General features: G+C 38.1%; 1 protein-coding gene across 5 annotated transcripts in view; it reads right to left on the bottom strand.

Annotated features, from left to right (window-relative positions):
• Positions 1-22,418, bottom strand: part of NOX4 (NADPH oxidase 4) — a 115,565-nt gene that overhangs the window by 78,760 nt on the left and 14,387 nt on the right. For 2 of the 5 annotated variants that reach the window (XM_035329156.1, XM_035329143.1), the window contains exons 3-11: positions 22,030-22,136; positions 20,934-21,018; positions 20,144-20,241; positions 18,246-18,273; positions 14,975-15,047; positions 10,430-10,510; positions 6,508-6,736; positions 4,330-4,494; positions 4,117-4,179 (exon numbers count right to left, since the gene is read on the bottom strand). In XM_035329156.1, coding sequence (XP_035185047.1) covers positions 4,117-4,179; positions 4,330-4,494; positions 6,508-6,736; positions 10,430-10,510; positions 14,975-15,047; positions 18,246-18,273; positions 20,144-20,241; positions 20,934-21,018; positions 22,030-22,136 — 929 coding nt within the window. Of the gene's footprint in view, positions 1-4,116; positions 4,180-4,329; positions 4,495-6,507; positions 6,737-10,429; positions 10,511-14,974; positions 15,048-18,245; positions 18,274-20,143; positions 20,242-20,933; positions 21,019-22,029; positions 22,141-22,418 lie in introns of all 5 variants that reach the window. The other 3 variants (XM_035329148.1, XM_035329174.1, XM_035329167.1) reach the window with 2 other exon arrangements.

The raw sequence follows: 22,418 nt of genomic DNA, 5'->3' as shown, positions 1-22,418 counted from the left end.
GATGTTGGTATCATTATTGACGCATGTTTTTTTTTTGTTGTTTTTGTTTTTTTTTTTTCCATGAGCTTTAAAGAATGCCACAAATGATAATATTTAAACTGTATTCAACAGCAGATGAGTTCTGCACTTTTCTACAGAAATAATGTCAAGAAATGTCAGTCTGGAAGCAAAACACTAAAGAGAAGATGGGTCTTATCTAGGGGATAGACCCAATCTCTTAAGTGGTCTGATCTTCAGACCATATTCTACACTTGGTCTGAAAACCAAATCTCCTCAAAAGAGTTCATCAAATAGAAGCATGTAAAATTAATTTGTCCCTTTGAAAACCCCTGAGTAGATAAAAGATTGATTTACTGAAAATATTTCTCTCCATTATGGATTGAAATATCTTGGGACTGACTATATTCTGTTCAGATTCAATAGTAAGATGCAATAATATCCTAACTAGAATAAGTAAAGACACAAGGGCATACAAATTTTACACAGAGAGAACAAATTTTACATACAGAGAACAGTAACAGTTTTATGTCGTAACAAGGAAACTGGTGAAAAAAGTAAATGTTTAAAAGAAAGTGTTTTGTTAAAGTGAAATCAAATTAGATGGAGCAATGAAGACAATATGAAGAGTGTCTCACAGCAATACCTGGAACTGGCCAGCAGGTCAGCTGCAGGAGTTGGGTCATCCTATTGTTACTATTCAAAGCTTTTTCAATAGATAACATCAGGAGCCACTTCTTTACTATGCAGGTGACAGAGCACAGGAACAGGTTGCCGGAGAGGCTTCAAAAGCCCCCTGGACATGGTCCTGGGGAACTTGCTCTGGGTGTCCCTGCTTGAGCAGATGGTTTAGACCAGATGGCCTCCAAACCACTCTACAATTCTATGACATGAAGCCTTTGACAACAAGTGTTGCTCCTCCAAATTCCTGTGTGCATTTTGCACCAATTACTTCTGCTCATTCCTTCCATCAGGAGGGTGAAGAACGCTTTCAATTGACAAAAAGGAAAAGAAAACAAACACCAGTGCACACATTTCTGAACAATGCCTACCTCTTTACGTTCACTTGGTTGAGATTCAGAGCTCCCTCTGGCTCTGACTGAAATCCATGGGAGCTTTGCCAGAGTGTGATGGGAGTAGGTTCAGGCCCTTTACACAGCCTCCCAGTGTTTTCCTCCACCCCAGCGTTATGTAAGAAACTGAGCTAAACTGTAAATATTACATAACCCCGAGAAGGGAAGGGACTAGTAAAACATCTGCACAACTCCTTCGTGCCGCCTCACCCCTTCCTTTCCGCTTTTGCTTACATTCCTCGCTGAGAGTACAGTATGCCTGAACTAGTCATTTCTCTTTTAAGCACACTCTAGGCAACGTGAGATGGTATAGCAGCTTATATAGGACATCACACAGAAGCTAAGCAGGACAACAGTGCCAGGGAAGGAAGCTTCAGCTTTCCCGTAGGTCTGCTACAGCCATCGCTGCACTGAGCTTCAGGACCTGAAGCCCCACTCTCCCTCACAGTGCTCTCACTACATCTCTGAGCCCCATGCTCCTACCCCAGCCAAGAAAATAACCGTAGGATTGCCTTCACCGAATAAAAGGAGCTGTAGTAGTTTTCCAACTTGCTCGGTAACAACAAGTAGGTCAGATGGGAGCAGGAAAAATATAGCGTGTTAAGATATTGCCTACACACTCTATAAGCACAGTCCCATGTCTGGCATGGTATTAGACCAAAAAAAAAAAAAAAAGTTTTCTAAGCAGGACAGCAGCCCAAGGCATATTTTGTGACCTAGAAAGACATGGAAATGACTGTCCCCTCCTTAAGCTGGGCAAGAGGACTGCCATAAACCCAGGCATTTCAAATCCTTATAATGCTATAAAACAGCCATTTACCCAATAATAGGGTTTTCGCCAGCACAGTTGATGTTCCACTAAAATATGTTTGCGGCAATAAAAGTGAGACTCACTAACCTAGCAGTAATTTCATATCTTGTAATAGTTAAAACATGTACGCAATCTTGAACGATATACTGTGATGCTGACAGATATTGCTGCACTTTAAAGTATAAAGCATTGAGCATGAACAGAAATTGCCAGGTACCGTATTATATATTTAAAATATAATTCACTGTAGAAATTGAGTGAAAATTGCCAATTCTAATGTTACATATTTAATATAAGTGTAAAAATTATGCCAACTGTAATTTATCAACTAGTTGTGTATAACTGGAAGAAATTGCGTCATATCTCAATATAAATGAGTTATTTATATTCACTCAGAAAACTCAGACTCAGAACAAGAGATGTTTTCCATAGCTTCTAGATCTACATTTTTTGTTCAAAAATCATTTTTAATAACATGCAATATTATAGCATGCCATTTTAAATAGCAGATGAAATCCTCAACTCGTGCAAAGAATCTGACTTTACTACAAGACCCTATTTAACTTAATGTTGTGATCTAAGCCAGTAGGTCCATGTCAGCAGTATTTTTTTTGACCAAAAAAAGTTTTGCCAGAAAAAAGACTACTGAACCATGCCTAATACTTTGATGACGTTATTTCTCTAAGTCAATATCACACCATCCATTGCTTTAGCAGTGACCTAATATAAGAAGAATTAGTCTTCATAAGAGCCCCGTATTTTCCAAACTGTGCAATTATTACTAATAAATTATAACAATTATTTACGTTTCCACTGAGTTGGACAGTCAGAAAATAAGAACAAGATCTTTTGAGATTAGCATTTAAATGACATGTGTCCAGTGGTATAGAACAGGCGCAGCTTTATTAAACATAGCTATGCTAGTGCCAAATGAGTGTAAAGAGCAGTCTGAGGTTTATGCTGAGTGCTTTAAATTTATCTTCTGATTGCTAAACAAATCATAAATATAAATAAATGCCAATTGACTCATTCTGCACAAAAATCCAGCTACCATTCTATCAGTACTGCAATGCACATCATTTTCCAGCATTGCATATTTAGTTATCTTTAGGGACTCTGTAGAGTGCCTTAAAAATTGCTTACTGGAGTTAACAACACAAAATAACACACGCCTCTGCTTTCTACTGGTTATGTGAATAGCCAGAAAAACTCTGCAAATATCAGGCTATGTAAGTGTCAATATTGCTTGGCTGAGCTATACAGAAGCTGCTTTCCCTAAGTGAGATTCACTGCCAGATTTACAGCACAAAATCTATTTTTGTGGAAATCAGCGTGGGTTCACCTGTGACAGTACTTGCCTGCCTGCTTGGCATTCAGATAAATCAAATAAAAACAGAACAAAAACAAACAAAACCAAAGAACTGGAGGTGGACAGGACCTAGTTGTTTATTGCCAATGAAAGGACAATTGCCAATGAAAGGACGCTGTCACTAATATTCAGACTTAGACTGCTTTTTATAACAACATAGGCAGTGCAGTGTTATAATACGGCCATAGAATTTCCTAGGCCTCTGCACTGTTCTCTTCTGGAGAACTTCATGTGTATTTTTTTATTTATTGACAATTTCAACGTATTCCAGTATATCTCCATAGGGTCTACTTCCCATTCTAGATAAATTGAGCTGAATAAGTAATAATCCTGTTATACGACTGCACTCATGTATCATTTTAAGTCACTGACATAACTCTAAGTATAAAAATAAAGCATAAGTCTATTTTAAAAACTTTTTTTAAAAGAGAAAAACTTGATGTTTTTCTAACTCTGGAAAAGGCAGTTGCAAGAATCTCTTTTAATTTCACTTAACAGGAAAAAAAAAAAAAAAAAAAAAAAACAGAAAATTCACTAGAGTTTGTGTTCATTACATACTAAGGTCTACAAACAGATGGTTAAAACTGAATGATCAAAATCACATGGATTTTATTTATTTATTATTGTTTTCCACTTACGGAAGACTGAAAAAAGTTCCCATTATCATTTTTTCAATAGTGAAGAAAATTAAATATGTATTCAGTACTGTCATACATAATAATCATGCCATTTCGTATTCATTGGTACCCTCATAAATGAAACATAAAAATCCTCTGAAGGGAATTTTCACCTTGAAAGCAATAAATACCATTTGCTTGCCAAATATAAATAAATGGGAAAGTACAGAAAAAACTCTTATTTCTTACCATTGTAAGGGTAAATGGATGGCTTTCCAGTCCAGACACTCTTGGACAGTGTAGAATAACATACTGAAATAAAATGAACCAGAGAAGAATAAGAGATAGAAAAGACATGTCCAAAACATTCTGTGATGGGTCACAGCACATACAATGTGAAAGTCATCCCTGAAGACAATCCTATGTGAGTGACTGATTTTTTTCAGGTGTACATTAACTCACCTGACCAGGCCTTGCTTGAAAGTTGTCTTTGATCATCCTTACTTCAAGGACATTGGAGGGATGGCTTATCACTGATGTTATGGTGACTGGCTTATTGCTGCGGATGTAGCGGTACAGCCGTTCTACGCAGTACAAGCAGAGAGGTCCAGAAATCCAAAACCAGGTCTATGGGAGAACAACAAAGTTACCTCAAGGGCTTTTCATTTTGTGCTTTCTAATTTCAAGACTACATGAATGCCCGCAGAACCTCACTTCTCATCTACTGTGGAATATCATTTGATCACAAGTAATCTCCACACCCTTCCACATGCAGAAATCCAAGCACGTTATGGGGGCTTAGTCAGTCTAACTGGCAGCATCTTCCACAGGCACAAATGATTTCAATCATAAAACTAATCAGGACAAAATGCTAATGACCTCATTTGCGACCATGTTACTCTGGTTTTATGTAGTTGGATTGCAACTGGTTTTAGCAGGAAATGACGCAGTACATACCCTGTTTCAAAATCCAGCAGACCAGAGTACTATAAAACTGATTAACGGTTAAGGAAGAACACTGTCTGATTTGCAGTATTATCTGACTATTACCTTCTTTTATCATCTCAAGTATAGGCAAAAAACATTAACAAAGAAGCAATCCTCATACTATAGGATTTATGCTTGTATTAAACAAGACGAGGGAAAAAAAAGGGCACTTCTGAAGCACAGTTCATTTGCCCCTGTGGAAGATGTGTATGGTAGGCAAATGGGGCCCTGCTAGTGCCCATGTCTCTGCACAGACTATATAGGGAGCCCGGGGTGACCAGCTCAGATGGAGACATTTGCGGCTGTTCACCAAAATCCCATCCCCAGAGTCAATTATCAAAAGCTTACAGCAGGGCTAACTATCAATTCCACATCTGCTCAGTCATTCAACCCTTCCCAAATCTAGATGCTACCCATCAGCATCTCTTGCAATTAGTATTTAATTTTCACAAGCACCTCTGGCCTTGAGAACCTGAGTAGCTCACAGGACCTAGGAGCACTGAGGAGCTGTTTTTCCAGAGCTGGTATCTCTAAGTGCATAAAAAAAAAAAAAAACTTGCAAATACATCAAAGTTCTCAGATAAAGTTACAAGCTGCCAGGAAAACAGTGGCCATTTCTTTCCATGGCTCTTTTTTTTTTTTTTCCCCCCCAAAGATCACTCTATAATAGGCATCTTAAGCCCCAGGGAAAACACTGCCTCAGTCATATGGAGCCAGATACACATTTTCACATAATTCGGGAGTATTACCACAACAAAATACAAATCCAAGGGACTTTGTTGGAAGACTTTAGTGTAGCATTGACTGCTTCTTATTAGGAATACATGATTAGTAGTAAAATGGGTTCCCCCTGCAGCTAGTAAGGGACCTATGTGCTTCACAGAAAACGATAATAATAAAGAGAAATTCCTGTGAGGTCTGTTACGAGGCCACCTTGAATAGTGGGCCTTAGGCTTTGTGAACGCAGCATTCCCAAACCTCCTCAGCCTACTTGCCAATACAGCCCTACTCATCTTTCTTAAAAGAAATGAGCAAATTTGGATGGAGAAAAAGCTGTTTTGCACAAAACATGAAGAAACAAAGGGAAAAAAAAAAAAAAGAAAACAAAAAGGATTTTCAATCCCCAGTCACCATATTCATTTACCCATACTGCGTGTAGTATTATTCTCTGCAAACAACAGGCTACACAAAGCCAAACCACAACCAACTACATCCCAGAAATGCATATTAGGACTTGCATCCGCACGGCAAAAAAGAGAACAAATGGAGTTTGATTATTTCAATTTATTAATGCCACACAATGCATACAAAAGGGCCTAATGAATATGTTATATAAATGTTTGCTCTGAAGTACTACACTGTAATTTAAAGTCACATTTATAGCAAGACCAATACATCTCTTACCATGTTGTACAAAAAAAGAACATTACAGCCAATCTCTATATTTTTCCACCCTGTTCTAGGCACATTATAATGCAATACAACGTTTAATAGAGATTGTTTTTCCCCACCAAATCTCTGAATGCCTGAAAAGGTTTTAATAATATTTTCCATTATTAAAACATCTGGTCTGGGAAAGCAATAATTAGTGGTTATGGCTGACTGAAAGACTTGGCATGGCTTGTAATACCTGAAACGTCGGATCATACAGACCTCTGGGAAGTGTGACTGGAACTTGGGTTCCTGGGAACAAATTCTCATAAAGTTATTTTGTACAGAGGGTTCTGGTACTGATAAGTCCTCTGGGAAAGGTTCAGTAGTATGGTTTGGAAACGGCTCTTCAAAAGCCTTTGGCATTGTCATATTCTCTTGGAGTGTTTTGTTAGGATTAAAGCAACCAGGAGGGTGTTCCTCTAAGTTGGTCTGGTACTTGAGCACTCCCCTGCAGGAAAAGAAAAATAACAAAGATACAGAAGTAACAGCCGAAACTAAGCCACTTCTTTTCATTTGGAGAGGATTTTAGAAAGCAGTCTTAAGGCTCAACTTCTGTAAGGATTTTTATTCAGTTTGTTTTCAGGACTCCCAATCAGATTGAGGCTTTGCAACTGCAGAGCCTTCTGTTGCTAGAGGCAAGGTTCAACTCTTCCAGCTCACTTGCCCCTTCCCCACTGAACAGCCTCAAGCTTAATACTGCTTGAAAGAGGGAGCACGATAACCATGGAACCTCTCTTATGCTGCAAATTATTTTGTGAGCTCCATGCTTGTTTTGTTAAGATGAAATTAACCGTATACTAAAATGAAGTGGGAATTTTGCAGCGGCAGCTAGAAACTATCAAGAAAGAAATGGAAATGTGTGACACTGGGATATTTCAACACATGCATGAGTCATTGAAAGAGGGGAAGAACCAATAATAATAGTAATGTAATTCCTCCCAAGTACTATTTGCCTCCAAATATAGATTTGTTAACAGGTAAACCACAAGAAAGATTATTTAAAAAAACATTAATGCAGGAACTAAATGACAGCCAGATAGGATGGTGCTTGGTAGGAAATAAGGCCCATTGGCACAATGTCTGATGAGCAACAGGACACGTGGTGAAGGATTATCTCAAGCACACAATCAAACATAAGAACACGTTTCCCTCTCCTCTTCCCAACATACACACACAGCAGCAACGGTGACAATCTAATTCACAAGAACAGAAGGAAGTAGGATATTTGCAACATTCCCAGCTTAAATGAGCTCTGACAGGCTACTGGCAACATTCCCTGCTGAAAAGCAGCCCTGACTGCTATAACATGCTTCCCACATGGTCCAATGAGTAACGTAGAGCTTGGAATTTAAACCTGCTCACTCTCAACTCCACGTCCAACGCTGGGAGAATCACCTGGGAAGCATTTGCATGCTTACACCCATGCTTCTGCCGGTATTTATTGCCCAGTCATGCCTATCGCTTGCATCTGCCATCGCTGTTGGTCATTGCGTAGTTGCAAAGTGACAGATAACCCAAGCATTATGCTAGCTCCCCACTCCATAAATATTATGGTGCCTCATGGAGCCTCATGGATTTAGCTGGAAATCACAGCACATGTGATATTTTTCCAATCAACCTCACGCACATGCCTGCCAGCTCGCATGGCTTATCTGGCCTCTGAACATCCCCAGAAGAGGATTCAAAGTTTTTCTTGTGACACAAATAACTGAACTGCAAGCACATGCCTCTCCTCTAATGATCTCTAGCTTGTTTAAACTATTACAAACATGCTAGCTGAGTGGCAAACCAGGATAACAAAGCTGCCTGTTAACAGCAGATGCAATGACTTCCATTTCTGAAGATGCCAAGGAAATGCAAGTGGTCCCACACACCCAAAGTCAGTTCCCAGAAAGGTCAAGTTCTGCACAACCCTTAGGAGCCTAAGATTTATCTTCATATATATTTATGCAGTACGATATTTAAATCTATAAAAACTCAGTGTACATGCCATTAAGCAGCAGATAGACAATTTAGCAAACAAAACAGGGAAAGAAAGGAAGGATGAGACACATGGAAGCAGCAGACAGGCTGAGCATGTAGGCTATTCACATGGTCATACATCAAACTCTGCCCCGATTTTCCACCCTTAAAACAGAGACAGCGTTCACTTCTGGGTACAGATGGAAACCTTATATTACTATTTCTTTAGATTTTTATGATGATAAGCTAAATGTCAACAGTCTAGAGGTTTTTATAGGTAATTACATTGCTCCTATCCTCTCATCCAACTTGTGCTGCTCAAATCAAGGTGAGTTGCTTAAGGGGTCCTCACTCTGCTAAAGGTCAATGTCTGGGTGGAAACTTCAGAATTTTCTCCCTTCCAAAGATCAATCCTTGGATAACTCTGGTGACAGCACAAAGACCTTAGTCTCAGCTCTAATTAACAAGCATAACCCATTAAACATCACAGTAATACCAAATTAAAACCATCGAGGGTTTGACTCCAAATGCTTTGTAGGTTTCATAGCTCCTTACATTGGTAATAGAAACATCAAGCTTTTATTTTACATAAACTATTTTTTGTTGTTGCTATTACAGGCTTAAAATAGAGTTAAGTTAATATAGATATGCAGCAAGCCTTAAGCCACTAAAATAGTTGAAAGTCATGTTGGAAGGAGTACAAGAGGAAGGAAAGACTTTAAGGATAATTCTCTGAAAGATTCCCCTCTCTCTTAGTGTAAGGATGAAAGAACAAACCAGTAACACATGACAGATGAATCATGTCAGTTTATATATGGCTGAGAAGTGCTTTGCTACCCAGAAAAAGAGGATATTGCAAGAAGATACCTATAGTAGTTTGAAACAAAGCAAAAATACAAGAATATTGTGAAAATACTCAAAAAGAGAGACTCCAAGACAGGTAAATTCTTATCCAACCTGTCTACACCATCCAGTCACAGGAATTGTCTTGCTCTGTAGAGTAACTGACTATGCACCTGCAAATCTCTTAGACTTGCCATGGAGGAGTCAGTTGGGCACCTACACGTCCAATCAATATAACCAATGGAGCCCCCCCCCAAAAAAAAAAATCAATCCAGCTCACTTGAATGTAGATCTTTGTAGCAGCAGGTTAGCTGAAACATTCTTCAGGCTCCATTGACTGTATTTCTTAGAACTCATTTGACTATAATGGGAGACATACGCTTAGAGAACATGCAGAGACCTAAATTTAGGCAAGTTAAACTTGAACTGACTCCCACTCTTCATGACTCATCTTTCTCTCACTTTTATCTGCGGCTCAATTCTTTTTGATGCATACTGGAAGGTTTTCCACTTCAATATTAGGGAGGATCTGTATGAGGAGATGCCTGTTTAGTATCTGCTATATTCCTGCAGCCTTGGTTTGCAAATTTCTCCAACAAGACTTCTTCCTTCATGAAGTAGCAGCATGGTTGAGAAGACAATGGGCAAAGGAAAAGGCAGTGAAGATGATTTAAAATGGAAAGAAAAATACTCAGAAGTTAATCATTGAAACAGATTGCCTAGGGAGGTTAGAAGATCTCAATCACCAGATGTTTTCAAGAAGAAATTAGACAAACACTTTTCAGAAATAACGTAGTGAAAGTTCATCCTGCCCCAGGAAGGTGAGAACTGGTTAAATCCATTTTCTTCAACTATGAACAGGAACTATGCCACAGTAAAAAAAAAAAAAAAAAAAAAAAAAAAAAAAAAAAAAAAAACTGGAATTACATCCAGGAGTTTCAATGTTTTCAACTCATTATTTCAATTCACCAGATCTCAAGCTGCATTTATTTTGTTCAACAACATATTCCTACTGTGATCTGGCTAGGCCTAATTACCTTTCACTGTTTAAACAGCAGTACTCAGCACTGTGCAGACATTCCAGCACTCCGTGATGCAGTAGATACTTGATGATATGAAATTAACCTTGTTCCAACACCCCTTCCTTATACTGATCTCTGTGCTTATATCCACAGAGGAAGCTTTGTCAATGTTAACGGACCAGATTTTCACAACGTTTAACTTGTGGAAGTTGCTTTGCCTTGCAGTAGAGCTGGTCTTGTTTGTACCAGATACAGACCTGACCAAAAGGAATCAGCTTGATGGCACATCAAGCATCTGATGTTTGTTTACTTACCCCGAAACATGCAGCATCAGCAGCATATAGAAGACAAAGAAAAGGTTGTGTGTATACCAGAAGATGTCATAGTTTGAAACCCTGAAAAGAATAAACCATGGTTCAATGCTATTGCACTCAAGACAGAAACACTGCTAATTAAAAGCAGATCTGTGCACACAAGACATCATTATTCAGCACAGAGTCATATAGAATAGTCAAACCCAGTTTGTACTCCTACAGAAACACTGTATTTGCAAACAGCTAAGTGTTGAGACGAACAGGTGATTCGCACAGAAGTAAAAAGTTAAGGAAGAGAGCAGGACATGGAAATTCAGAGCCAGCTGAAGACCTCTTCCCAAATTAGGAAACTTCCCTGCTTTCCTAGGCACTACAAAGTCTCTACCAGATCCTTACAGCCAGAACAGTTCTTCAGCCTCTGGGCTCAGAAGTCAACCTCTTCACAGTGAGTGCCTCCTTGTGTTCTCCTTGCTCCAATACAGGGCTGCAGTGTTTAACGTGCCCCGACTGAATACTAACAGGTAGCAGCAGAAAGGCTGGCGGGAAAGCAAACTTCTGAGGGTATGGAGTGGAAGGAGATACAGGAGAAAAGGAAACTAGAGCAAGAAGGCAAAAAGAGGACAGGCAGAGGAATTCTGGGGGGCTGGAGGGCTGCATATGGTGAGGCTCTGGGACTGATGGCCTTGGGACGAACAAGAACATTACCACTACAAGGATCAGGACAGGTGAAGGGGAAAGAGGACTTCCTTTCATCAGTAATTTGTTAGGAAATTTAAAAAGAACCAAGACCAAGAAAAGTGCCCATCTGGAATTGTTCTGTGTTTAAGCCTGTTCATGTTTTCTTGAAAAAAATAGTCACCTAAAAAACCCACAACCAAATGGTTAAGAAAATACTCCATAGCACACAAACATCTCTTCCACTACACAGCATGGTAGAAGTCCCTTCCAAAATAAAAATCCTACCCCTACTCAAGCCAAAATAACTATTTAATAAAAAGCAACCTTTACTCTGAGAACATTGTTTAAGAAGCTACTATTCAGACATAACTTTCTTTTTCAGATTTTTTCCCTCCTACAGCCTTTAACATAAACAGTTAATTATACTTTTGATACATCTGTAATGTACACATGATTTGTTTCTGTCAATACAGGATTTGTGTCCTTTTTCAAGGCAGAAAAAAAAGATAATCTGTTTGAGGGCAACCAAGAAGAAAACCCAAGAACCCAAGTAAGGGCAGTTCTAAGCAACCCAGCAACCGCAAAGTGCTTTGAAAAAAAAAAAAAAAAAAAAAAAAAACCTCCATCCCACCATCCATCCTCCATCCACCACACTAACACTTCTTCCTCCTTGAGACTTCTCAACCTCCTTGAGATTTCTAACTACCCACAGCCTGGTAGGCATTTCCATGTAGTTCTTCATCAGTATCTCAAAGGAGCTGTGAGAGTGAGCATAAGTAAGATAAATGCAGAGAGAATATCCTTTATGCCCAGACCACAAACAGGTCTTGGGGCTCTTGTTTAATTTGGCATCTTGCTACAACATCAGAAGCTACAAACCAAACTCATTTTTATTGAATCTTGAGCACTGTTTTCAGAATGGACCAAGTTTTCAAAATTTCAGAGATGGACAGTTGGACAGTGAGTTCCAACTTCTGACAGGTTTTCAACACTTGTCATTAACTTATTGTTATCACTGATTAAAATATACATATTCTGTCTGAATGTCTAAATGTCAGCTTCCAGACAGGGGCATTTCACCCTTTCTTCATCTGTCTTGTAAATACCTCTGTAATAACATGCTGGTTCTTTACATGTGTCAAGTTTCTCAAATGTAATTAAGTCCTCTCAGCCTCACCTCCTTCTCTTGATACCTAAAGGTATCAAGATCCTTAAATCTCTGACTGGGAGGCACATTTTTATCAATATTTTAATCATTATATTTTTCTTACTTGTATCCTTTTTAAACTGTGTCCTACAGATACACACTGTATTCTAATACATTCAATAATCTTCCTTCTGAAACTATTATATTTTTATAATTCTTCAGAACATTGATTATTTTACGTACATTCTTCTTCGGGCTTAACATAGGTATTAATTAAAGAAGGAATGTTTTTCTTAAAAACCCAACTCCATGAAAATTGGAGATTAAGTTCAATTTTGGTTAACATACTTTAGAATTTGGCAGGTTAAGGTCTGCAAGAGTTAACTTTAAATGTATGACAAGACTGCCACACTTTTAAATGGATACAGTGAACAGCACAGTTCTGAAACATGTTTTTAATCATGTTACAGATAGTTTTGAAAAGGAAGATATATGTGGTAGTTTAGGAGATGAAACTGAATACTAGCATATTTGATTATAAAAAGAAATGGCATCGGGGCCACTTACATGTTTCTTTAAATACATGATTTCCAAAATTACGAGCAATTATATTAAATGGAAAAGCTCTTGAGCAACATTTATTTGAAAGTTACCTGAAATGTCAACATTATGCACATGATTTATTCATTTTTTTGGTAACTTTATAACCTTTCCAACAAATACTGAAAAAAAAAAAAAGGTGGTCTGTTTCGCAGGTATGACATGGTAAAAAAGAAATAGGATTTTTTTTTTTTTTTAATGACACTGACTTTCCCCCTTTAAACCATTAGCAGCTAATTCAATCCTCCTAATACTTATTCATACAGTTTAATGAACAGGTAAAGACATGAAAATGGAATGAAAATCATGCACAGAAAAATTTCAGAACATACATGTGAAGGAAGAAATGATTAAGCAGTTTAGTGTGCAAGAGTGGACTAGGGCTGAAATCCAAGATAGTATAATACACTCAGAAATACTTAAAAGTTTTGGATAAGCAATGAATGTTTACAGTTAATTTCCCTAAAACCATAGCATGAGTTTAGCCATTACTAGGTAACTGAGGAGATTGAGAAGAGACAGACAGATACACGTGGAAGCTTGTTTTCTTTGTAAAACAGACTACAAAGACAAGCTTGAGCCATACACCTGAGGGAGAAGCCAGGATAAAATTTCTAAGTAAGAATTACTGCTATTGTAATAGGAGATGCAGATGATCTGTTCAGGGTTTTGATTCTGCTGGTTAGGTGGCAGAAAGACAAGAAAGCATTTGCAGTTACAGTAATTGAAGAAGGAAATAACAACCATGTAACTTGGCAAGATGGAAAGCTTTTTTGCATGAACCGTAAAATTATTATTTCCAAGAATACGTTTACAACTACATATACTTTTTCCTAAGTTTCTCAATCATTAATAAGTGCTGTTCTTTTTTTTTTTTCTTCTTCTTTCTTCTCTAATTTGTCATGGCCTTGGAGAAAACAGGACTTTGTTCTGGCTCACTGCTACAGTGTGAAGTAATTGTTTCATTTTTCCATCTTCCCAAAATTGGCTTTCTTTTGCAAGTAGAGGCATCTGTGTGAACTATGTAATGTGCAACCAAGCCTGACATCTTGCATAGCAGTCTTATCCTGTATTTCTGTAGCCTCCAGTTCCTCACAGAAATCTCAGTTCTGGAAGTCCCTTTGGCTGGGAAGCTGCACAAGTATTTGGTGAACTACGTTCTTTGAGCAGCACCTTATACCACTGCTTCTCAGAGAAGATAGATTAGTTTAACAAAGTTCAAATTAACACATCTAGCTCACAGCAGTGTAGCATCTTTTAAATTTTAAGATACTGAATTAAAATATCATGCAATGTTTGCTGAATCAAGATTATATATTCATACAAAGACTTCTTCAATGCCAGAAGCCTATAAAGGGCTACCACATTGGGCTAGATCCTGCAAGGTACCGGTCACTTAAATGTACTACAATGTATGTTCAGCAATGTTGGTGCAGAATGTGAACCCATCGGAGGACCGAGCTTCTAGAAATCCAGTTACTCTGAGCCAATAACACACTGCAGCTTCAAAAGCATCATCTATACTAAAAAGAACATTTGATAACTAGAAGCAGAGCTTTAAAAAAAGCAACAATCAACTTAAGCAGCACTGTTCTGTTTTGGTTTGATTTGCTGGTGGGTTTTTTGTTTGTTTGTTTTGTTTTTAATTGTTTTTTACTTTTTGTTTGGTTTTGTTGTTGCTGTTTTTTTTAATAAGTTGTTAGAAATAATTGGTTAAAATAATCAAGATAAAAATATCATCTTGTTTTTCTTCCAGCAGACCTCATTTATACATTGGACAGAACTTTCCATATGCTTAGTTATTGCTTCCTTATACCAACTAAAGAAGAAAAAGAAACTATTCAAATTTTAAAGGTCTACAGTTTTAACTAAGCATGTCCCTTAAAAAAATGCTTTCCTCTGAAGGCAATTGAATCAGCTTTTGTAATTTTAGTAATAGAAGAATCACTGTGCTAATTTACCTGCAAACTAGTTTAAAAAAAAGGCAAGAAAACTTATTTTAACATTCATTTAAATACTTCTTGCCTCATATTGCACTTGCACTTCATTCCCTCTAATCAGTACAAGGATATGATTACTTAAATGACATTTTCCAGCATAATGATCAGGTTATATCTTACCTGATGGCATATGTAGAAGCTGTACACATTAGGAATAATACTAGCACCATAAAGACTCCAGTCAGACCTGGAACTAAAAAAAACATGAGGTAACTTACATTTGAACTGTGGGGAGGCATACTTGTCTCCAGTAACCTTTTAAGAATGTATAAATTATTTGAAATACAAATCAAGATTCAGTCAAACTTTACATGTACTTATTTCTTGCAGACAATTCATGTAGCAAGCGACTGTTGAGCACAATACAAAAGAAGAGCAAAGAAGAGTTGCTGTCTTATTTTCCACCCTGCAAAGGGAAAAATGCCCTTTTCCTTGCATTTCACCACGCATCACACATTTCCCATTAGTCTTTGCTCCTGTAATCCTTTGCTCATAATATTTGTCTCCAAGCAGGTAACTAAGAATTAATCCTGTCTCTTTATTTGTAAGACTGACTGTACAAGTTCCTATATATATTTTTTTAATTCCAAACCCTAAACTCTGTTGAACACTACAATTATAAACCTGGTCAGGGACAGAATTTCAAGCAAATCAATTTCTATGCAAGCTGTCACTGCAATTGTTTGCCAACCCATTTCATCCTGGAATGAGAAAGAGCCTGAAATTATTCTCTATGGCATTGTATCATGCTTGAAATTGTTGCCTGCAGAGCAAGGTCTATGAGAATGATCTACAGCCAGCATTTGAGAAGGTTAAAAACATTAAGGATTAGACTCATCTGCTCAAATATGGACAGCTATATCAGAACTAGTCTCTCCAGGGCTCCTTTTTAAGTCAAAGAAGAAAAGTACATATTTCTGGGGCATGATTCATCTCATCCTAAAGCAGAATGCTACCCCAAAAGTAGAGTAAACCATCAACCTGAAGACAGATTGGACCAATCCTGACCAGAGTTACCACCTTAATGATAATCACCTGATCTTCAAAACTGCTATCCCAGGAAGCAAGAATCTGAATTAAGAACTAAGAACCTAAGAGCCATGAAGCATTACATCAGAACATTTTACTTCTTGAAGAATGTAAACTCTTAAAAGTTTTTAAGCATAGCCCCTGGTCACCCTAAAAAATGTGTTCAGGTTTAAGCAAAGTCAACTATTCCAATCACTAAATACAAAGGTAACTGTCATTTTAGTGTCAGAATATAAATGTCTCAACCTGCTTTTCTAGAAGCGAACAATGAAACCAGAGATTTTAAGGGTTCTGTATCTTTTTCATGATCATATACTACAGATAAGAACAAGTTAGTTTTCTAAAAATAATTACTTGTGATTTTAGACTTTTTAGTGATAAAGGGACATTTTTCAATCTTATCTTGTTATGAACTTCTCATCACCCACTTGCTGGCAAGTTTGATACCCAAAATCTGATGCAGCCCAAATCACTCCTCAGTTTTACAAACTGTAGGAAAAATCCTGGTCCCACTAATCAGTGGAAGTTTTTTTCATGGACTACATAATTTCATCCCTTCGTGGAAAAGTTAAAATTCAAAGCAGTTGCAATTAAAAGTGTGCGTTTTTTCTGCTGCCTCCTTCTTCATTTCTTCTGTTTTAATCTAGTTGGATATGCAGCTTGCAATCAATCTCCCCTCTGACAGATACTTCTAATCCACTTGTAACACAGGGCTTGTTTCAGACTCCTACATTGTCATTCAAGCCACAGAAGGTCACCTTTTACATCCAGTTCGTCAGCTCTCTTCTCCGTCAAAATGAACAAGTGAAATCACTTACAACATTGCCCCAGTTCATCAATGCATTTTTAGAGAAAGGGACAGGGAGGAGAGCAAAAACTATTTTCCTCCACTAACTATAATCTTGAATACTTGTTCCCCCCCCAGTTACCCTCACAGCTTCAGGCAAGGAGGTTTCTTTCCTGGACTGATCTGAAAACCCAGCACACCATAAATCCTTCCAACTCCTCCTTATTCCTTCTCTTCACTGTGATAAAAAAAAAAAAAAAAAAAAAAAAAAGTCAATAAATCTAGTTCTGAATTGCTTGGGAAGTGAGATCTTATTTTTGATTTTTCGCAGCTCCCAGTATAGCAAAATTTTGGTCCCTTTCTGGGCACTCTCACAGTACAAATAATCAATATCAATTACCAGTTATCAGGATGGGGAGTGATCTGGGTCATTTTAAATTGAAGGTAACTTGGAACCACAGCTTTTTGCAACAATCTGCTCAAACTCCTGAAAATGTAGTATTTTCCTAACTGTCAGTGGATAGAGTTTTACCTTGCAGGCCCCTCTGCTCAACTACAGAAGTCTCGAGGTGTACCCAGAAGCATTTAACAAAGTCTCTACACTGGTTCTTCATTCACCCTATGTCTTTCTCCTTCATCTAAGATACTAAATATAATACTGGCTGCTTGTTCTGATACTCCCTCTCCATCTTGCAGTCCCTCCTCCACAAGTCACCCTTTTTCAGGAAACTTATTCACCAATGACACCAGGTATCCAACCTATTTCCAGTTCGCAGTTCACTCATACATCAATTTCTAGTATTTCACTTTCTCACTTCCTCTGCTCTTAACTGATCTAAACCTCACCTAGGGGTTTCAGAAAGCACTATCCCAGAGATGCCTAATTCTAGTAAACTGATTTGGATTGACAGATCTACAACCCAATTCAGCAACCCAAATTCATTGTTGTTCAGACAGATTCCTTTGGGTCTTGCTCTAAATGTTACCAAGTCAGTAGTTCTGCTTTTGGTCTAAATAAGGGTGAAAGAGATGACATCATGAAGAAAAGACCTTTATCTGCTTGTAAAGCACCACAGCTCAGTACAGCAACCCATCCACACCCAAACACTGCTTCCTTCTAAATTCCTGCACCAAAAATGTCTTTACTTATTTACTCTTTATAAGCGCTTGATTCCTGGGTAACAGTTTAGATTACTCTGAAGTCAAAACAACCCTTCAATAAACCAGCTGAAGAAAGAAGACAGCTCTTTAGTTATGTTTCTTTTTGTAGAAATTGAATCATTTAGGAATTTGCTTTTAATATTATGCAGAATCTCTGTTTGAAACTAACGATTTTCCACTGACTCATCTGTAAAACAACAGCTTTGAAGATATTGCTCATCCTACTACAGGGGCTTATGTAACTCCTCCCTCCTGACTATTGGATAAGCAAACCCAGGTTATATTAACACAAATAACATCTCAACCTAGCTGAGATATAACAAATGGCATGCAAACAAAGGATCAAAATGTTTTGTCTGGAGAGTGTTGACAAGAAGCAGCAAACTTTCTCAGCCAGTTTTGCAACAGACTTACCAGTAGCAAAAAGCAGTTTCCTTGGGTCCTGAAAAGCAATCAGAGGAAAAAAAGTCAACATAAATGATTTACATCCATATGAATAATGTAATAATAATGAGTAGCTCATAAGGCTCACACACTTGATAGCATAAGTAGTCTCTAATTCAGGATGGAGGAAGGGATTTGATAAAAGTTTACACTGACGGTAATTCAACATAAACTACACCTTTTGCCCTTGCATTACTTCAATGAAGAAAATTCTGCTCTTTTATGAAAAACTGGGATTCAGATGATTTTACAGATAATTATTAGCCTAACTTTACTCAGTTACCTCATACCTTTGGGAAGACAGAGGGTAGAAGAGTGAAAGATTTGAAAGTTAGATGAAAGAACATTTTACTGCCAATTACATCACTAAGAGATTTGCAGTGGACTCCAGTGAAGCAGGACTGAACTCAAAGGAGTTGACAATGTAAGGCCAGATGTTCCTGTGTCCTTCACCACAAGTGAAAAGATGGAGCAGAGAACATCTCTGAGGAAGGGGAGACTTGTCATCATCATAGAAAAGTGCCTCACTCCAAGTCCTAAGCCTCATGAAATTTTTGTCTTCACTGTGGAGAAAAGCTTTTTTTTTAAAAAAAAAAATACTTGCAGTAAAACCCAGGAAGGGGAGATGAGAAATTTTCATACAGATCAGGAAAAACTAAGTGTCAGTCTCCCAGACCTCTCTGCATCCAAATGTAAACACGCTCTTCCAGCCATGAACGGAAGATGACAGTAGCATCCAGACTGCTCACAACAGTTACCAAAACAGGTTTAAGCAGAATTTAATCTGAGAGATTTAAGAGCTATTAGAGTACCTAAAGTCCAGGAGGTTTTCATCCTAGAGGTACTAAAAACTTGCTATGTCCATTTTCTGTTGAAAAATTCTTAGGTCTGCATAGTACAGGCTGCCATGCACTCCCTGGCATGTTCTAGCCTGAGGAAACCCTTGCAACCTTCCTGATGAGAATACATCTAACTAGACCACTCCTAACACATGCAGACACTTGAGTTCAATCCAGAACTTCAGCACAATAGTTGGTGTTGGTATGTCTGTCTCCCATAGAATAGCTCTCTGATTAGGTCATTCACCAGGGAGTAGAAGACCTTGGTTGTTGGTCCTTCTGGGCCAGAGCTGACTCAAGCCCTCCTTTTCCAGGAAAGGATGCAGCTGGGATGGGATCATTCTAAATATTTCCCAATGAAGCTGGTAGAAAAGAAATGTGGACTTGAGACTAGAATGAATATAAACAGGACAGAGCCTGATAGTAACCCAAGGAAGAAAGTTCTGGACTCTGGTCTCAGTCCTGAAATCTGCAAATATCTCTCCAGTGCCAAATGGAGAAGCAAGCACCTGCAGGAAGAACTAGAGCTCTGGTATGCCTTCAAAAGTTCTGCATCGCAGGCAGACAAGTCACACAAACAAAGTGTTTCATAAGTAGAAATCAGCTTGCAGCCCAGTTGATGTAGACAACTAATTCCACTCTTAGCATATATACTACAGTTCCCATTGCAGATTAAAAGTGCAAATTAGTCTTAAATCTCACTGTCCTCTAATTCCCAACATATATTTACACATCACACAGCATTATATTCTCAAGGCTGGAAATGCAGAATGGATTCTCCCCAATAGCAGAAGCCTCTCAACTAGGTCCACTCAAGGAACAGAAAGAAGCAGCAGACAATGAGGAGAACAAAGAGCAAGGTGAAAAGACTTGATGGCAGTGTTTCCCACCTCATAGTCAAATAGGTGTGAATCCTGCTGGTTTAGCAAGATTCTCAATAAATGTTTTGTCCAGAGGAAGAAATAAAATCCACAGCAATCTATATGACAGCGTATTTTCATTGTGAACATAAAAGGATGGTTGGCTCACCTCACCACGATAGTGTGCTGCATTTATTGCCAGAAAGTCTTCATTGTAGTTCTCAGAGAAGTTAAGAGCATTCACCAGATGAGCAGCAACATGTAAGACTAAAAAAAAAAAAAAACAAAACAAACAAACAAACAAAAAAAAAAAACAAACATAGAAAAGCTGAGATCCATAAAGAAGAGGCATATGTTGCCCTGAACAAAAGAAAAGTGGCTACTCAAATGCTAAGTAATAATCCCATCACCTGCATGGGATGCATCAGGGCCTATGGCATATTTTTTCCTGAAGTAAATCAGATAGTAGATATTCCTAGCAGAAAATTGCATGCATTTTACGATTTATTCAGTTTTTACACTACAAGTAATCATTTCTGTACTGTCATGCTTTAGCTGGGAGACAACATTCAAAGGTGTCCACCAAAGAATGTTCCTTCTTCACTGAACAGGGTATTTTCCTACACTGCAATAAAATCTGTAGCACCCTGCCTCTTCACTCAAATTCCTGAGGCACAACCTAGAATCACTTGGCAGATTTTGACCTGATTTCATATACCTGCCTCTTCCTTCCAGAAACTGGAATGTTAAGGAAAGCCTCAGCCCTAGAATGTAAGCTTATGTGTTTAAAGGAAAAATAAGACAAAACCCACACACAGCTGAGAAAGCATTCACAATTTGAGGCAGGGAAGCACAGAGCAAGACTACCCCCAAACGTACTGTAAAAGAAAAACCACAAAATACTGCTTTGTTTAATGTGTTTCCCAAACAAGGTGCTGCTCAGCACAGCAAGATCTTACCTGAAAAGATGCATATTGTTACACCACACGTCACATGGAAAGTTTTACTTTTGTCTATCAGCCTTCTGGTTTTCCTGCTGGCAACCTAATAAGAGAAGAATTCAAGCAATCTCTCTTCTAAAACAAAGCAAAGAAAAAAATGCTAACAGCAAATGCAGCAAGTTAACAGCAACTTCAGCTTTAACTAGGTTTAATAACCTTGTAAGAACAGTACCGAAATCTAAAAAATACAGGACTATAAGCACATGGCAATTTTGAGGTTACTATCTATTTGCAGTTACTATCTATTACAAAGATGTTAAGAGCCCATAAAATAATGTCTATGTTGGCCTTAAAACTCACAGATTCTTGCAGTAATTATTGTAGGAGTCACTGACTTCTTACGTGAGCACAACAGAGGAAAAGAGATCTATGTATGCCTATGATCTATGTATAATTGCACATATATTTGCATCTACAGGCACCCAATCTTACTGCTACTGTCACACAATGAATAGAACCGATGGGTTTGCAACCATCTACAAAACACTTGTTTCCCAAAAAGCATTACTTATATTTCTGTCAGAGTAACTGGTGAATCATAAACAAGCTCAACTACTGTTTACTGAATACGGATATAGAAAACAATCTCTCTTAGATTTACTGAATTTTTATTTTTCTCCCATGATAACTTATGTATCAGCTTGGGTATTTTTATTTTAAATTTCATCATCTCCAGTGGTACAATTCAGGTCACACAGAGGTGAAGCTCATTTCACTCTTGAATACTACAGTGAAGCAGTAGAGGGGACACAGATGGCTTTAACATTAGAGTTGGGAAAGAAGAAGCAGATCTCATCTGGTCAAAATTCTCAGTAAGCCCATGTCCCTCAAAAATGACCTCAGGAAACCTACATTGAAAGTCCAATCAAACTAGACAATGGCAGCCAATTCCAACTAATTGTCTTTAAAACTGTCATGAATTTCTGTGTTTCCTGCACCGTGACAGCATATACTGTATAATAGTGATGTACCTGTTTCTGTCTATTATTATTAGACTTAATATAAACCAGGGCCCTTTTCTTCTTACCTGCTGCATTCTGAGGACAGTGCTTACCTTTTGAGACCCTCGGAGGAAGGCCAAGAGAACACGGCACATTGGTAGAAGGACCAGGCAGCAGTTGAGATTGAGGACAGATGCTGAAGCTCTGCTAACACACAATCCTAGCTGAACAAATACAGCAAGAGTTAGATAACTAGGAGAAAAACGTGCTCTTAACAGTTCAGGTGTCAGTATTAAACCTGCTTTCTATTCCTGCTTAAACAGCTCCCATGTTCTCTTGAATGATCAGAATAGTGGAGTTTCACAATGTTGTACATGTACAACTGCATGTCTGGCACGCTACCCTGTTCTTTGAGGGGAAACAGCTCCCACCTTTGCATCAAAAAATAATATTTTTTTTAATAATTTTGTTTGTGGGAAAGGATTGGCCTTGAAAACCCTAA

Source organism: Oxyura jamaicensis, chromosome 1 (genome assembly GCF_011077185.1).
Source record: "Oxyura jamaicensis isolate SHBP4307 breed ruddy duck chromosome 1, BPBGC_Ojam_1.0, whole genome shotgun sequence".
Classification (NCBI taxonomy): domain Eukaryota; kingdom Metazoa; phylum Chordata; class Aves; order Anseriformes; family Anatidae; genus Oxyura; species Oxyura jamaicensis.
The sequence above is the reverse complement of the archived record's forward strand: the minus strand, read 5'-3'. Positions and strand labels throughout refer to the sequence as shown.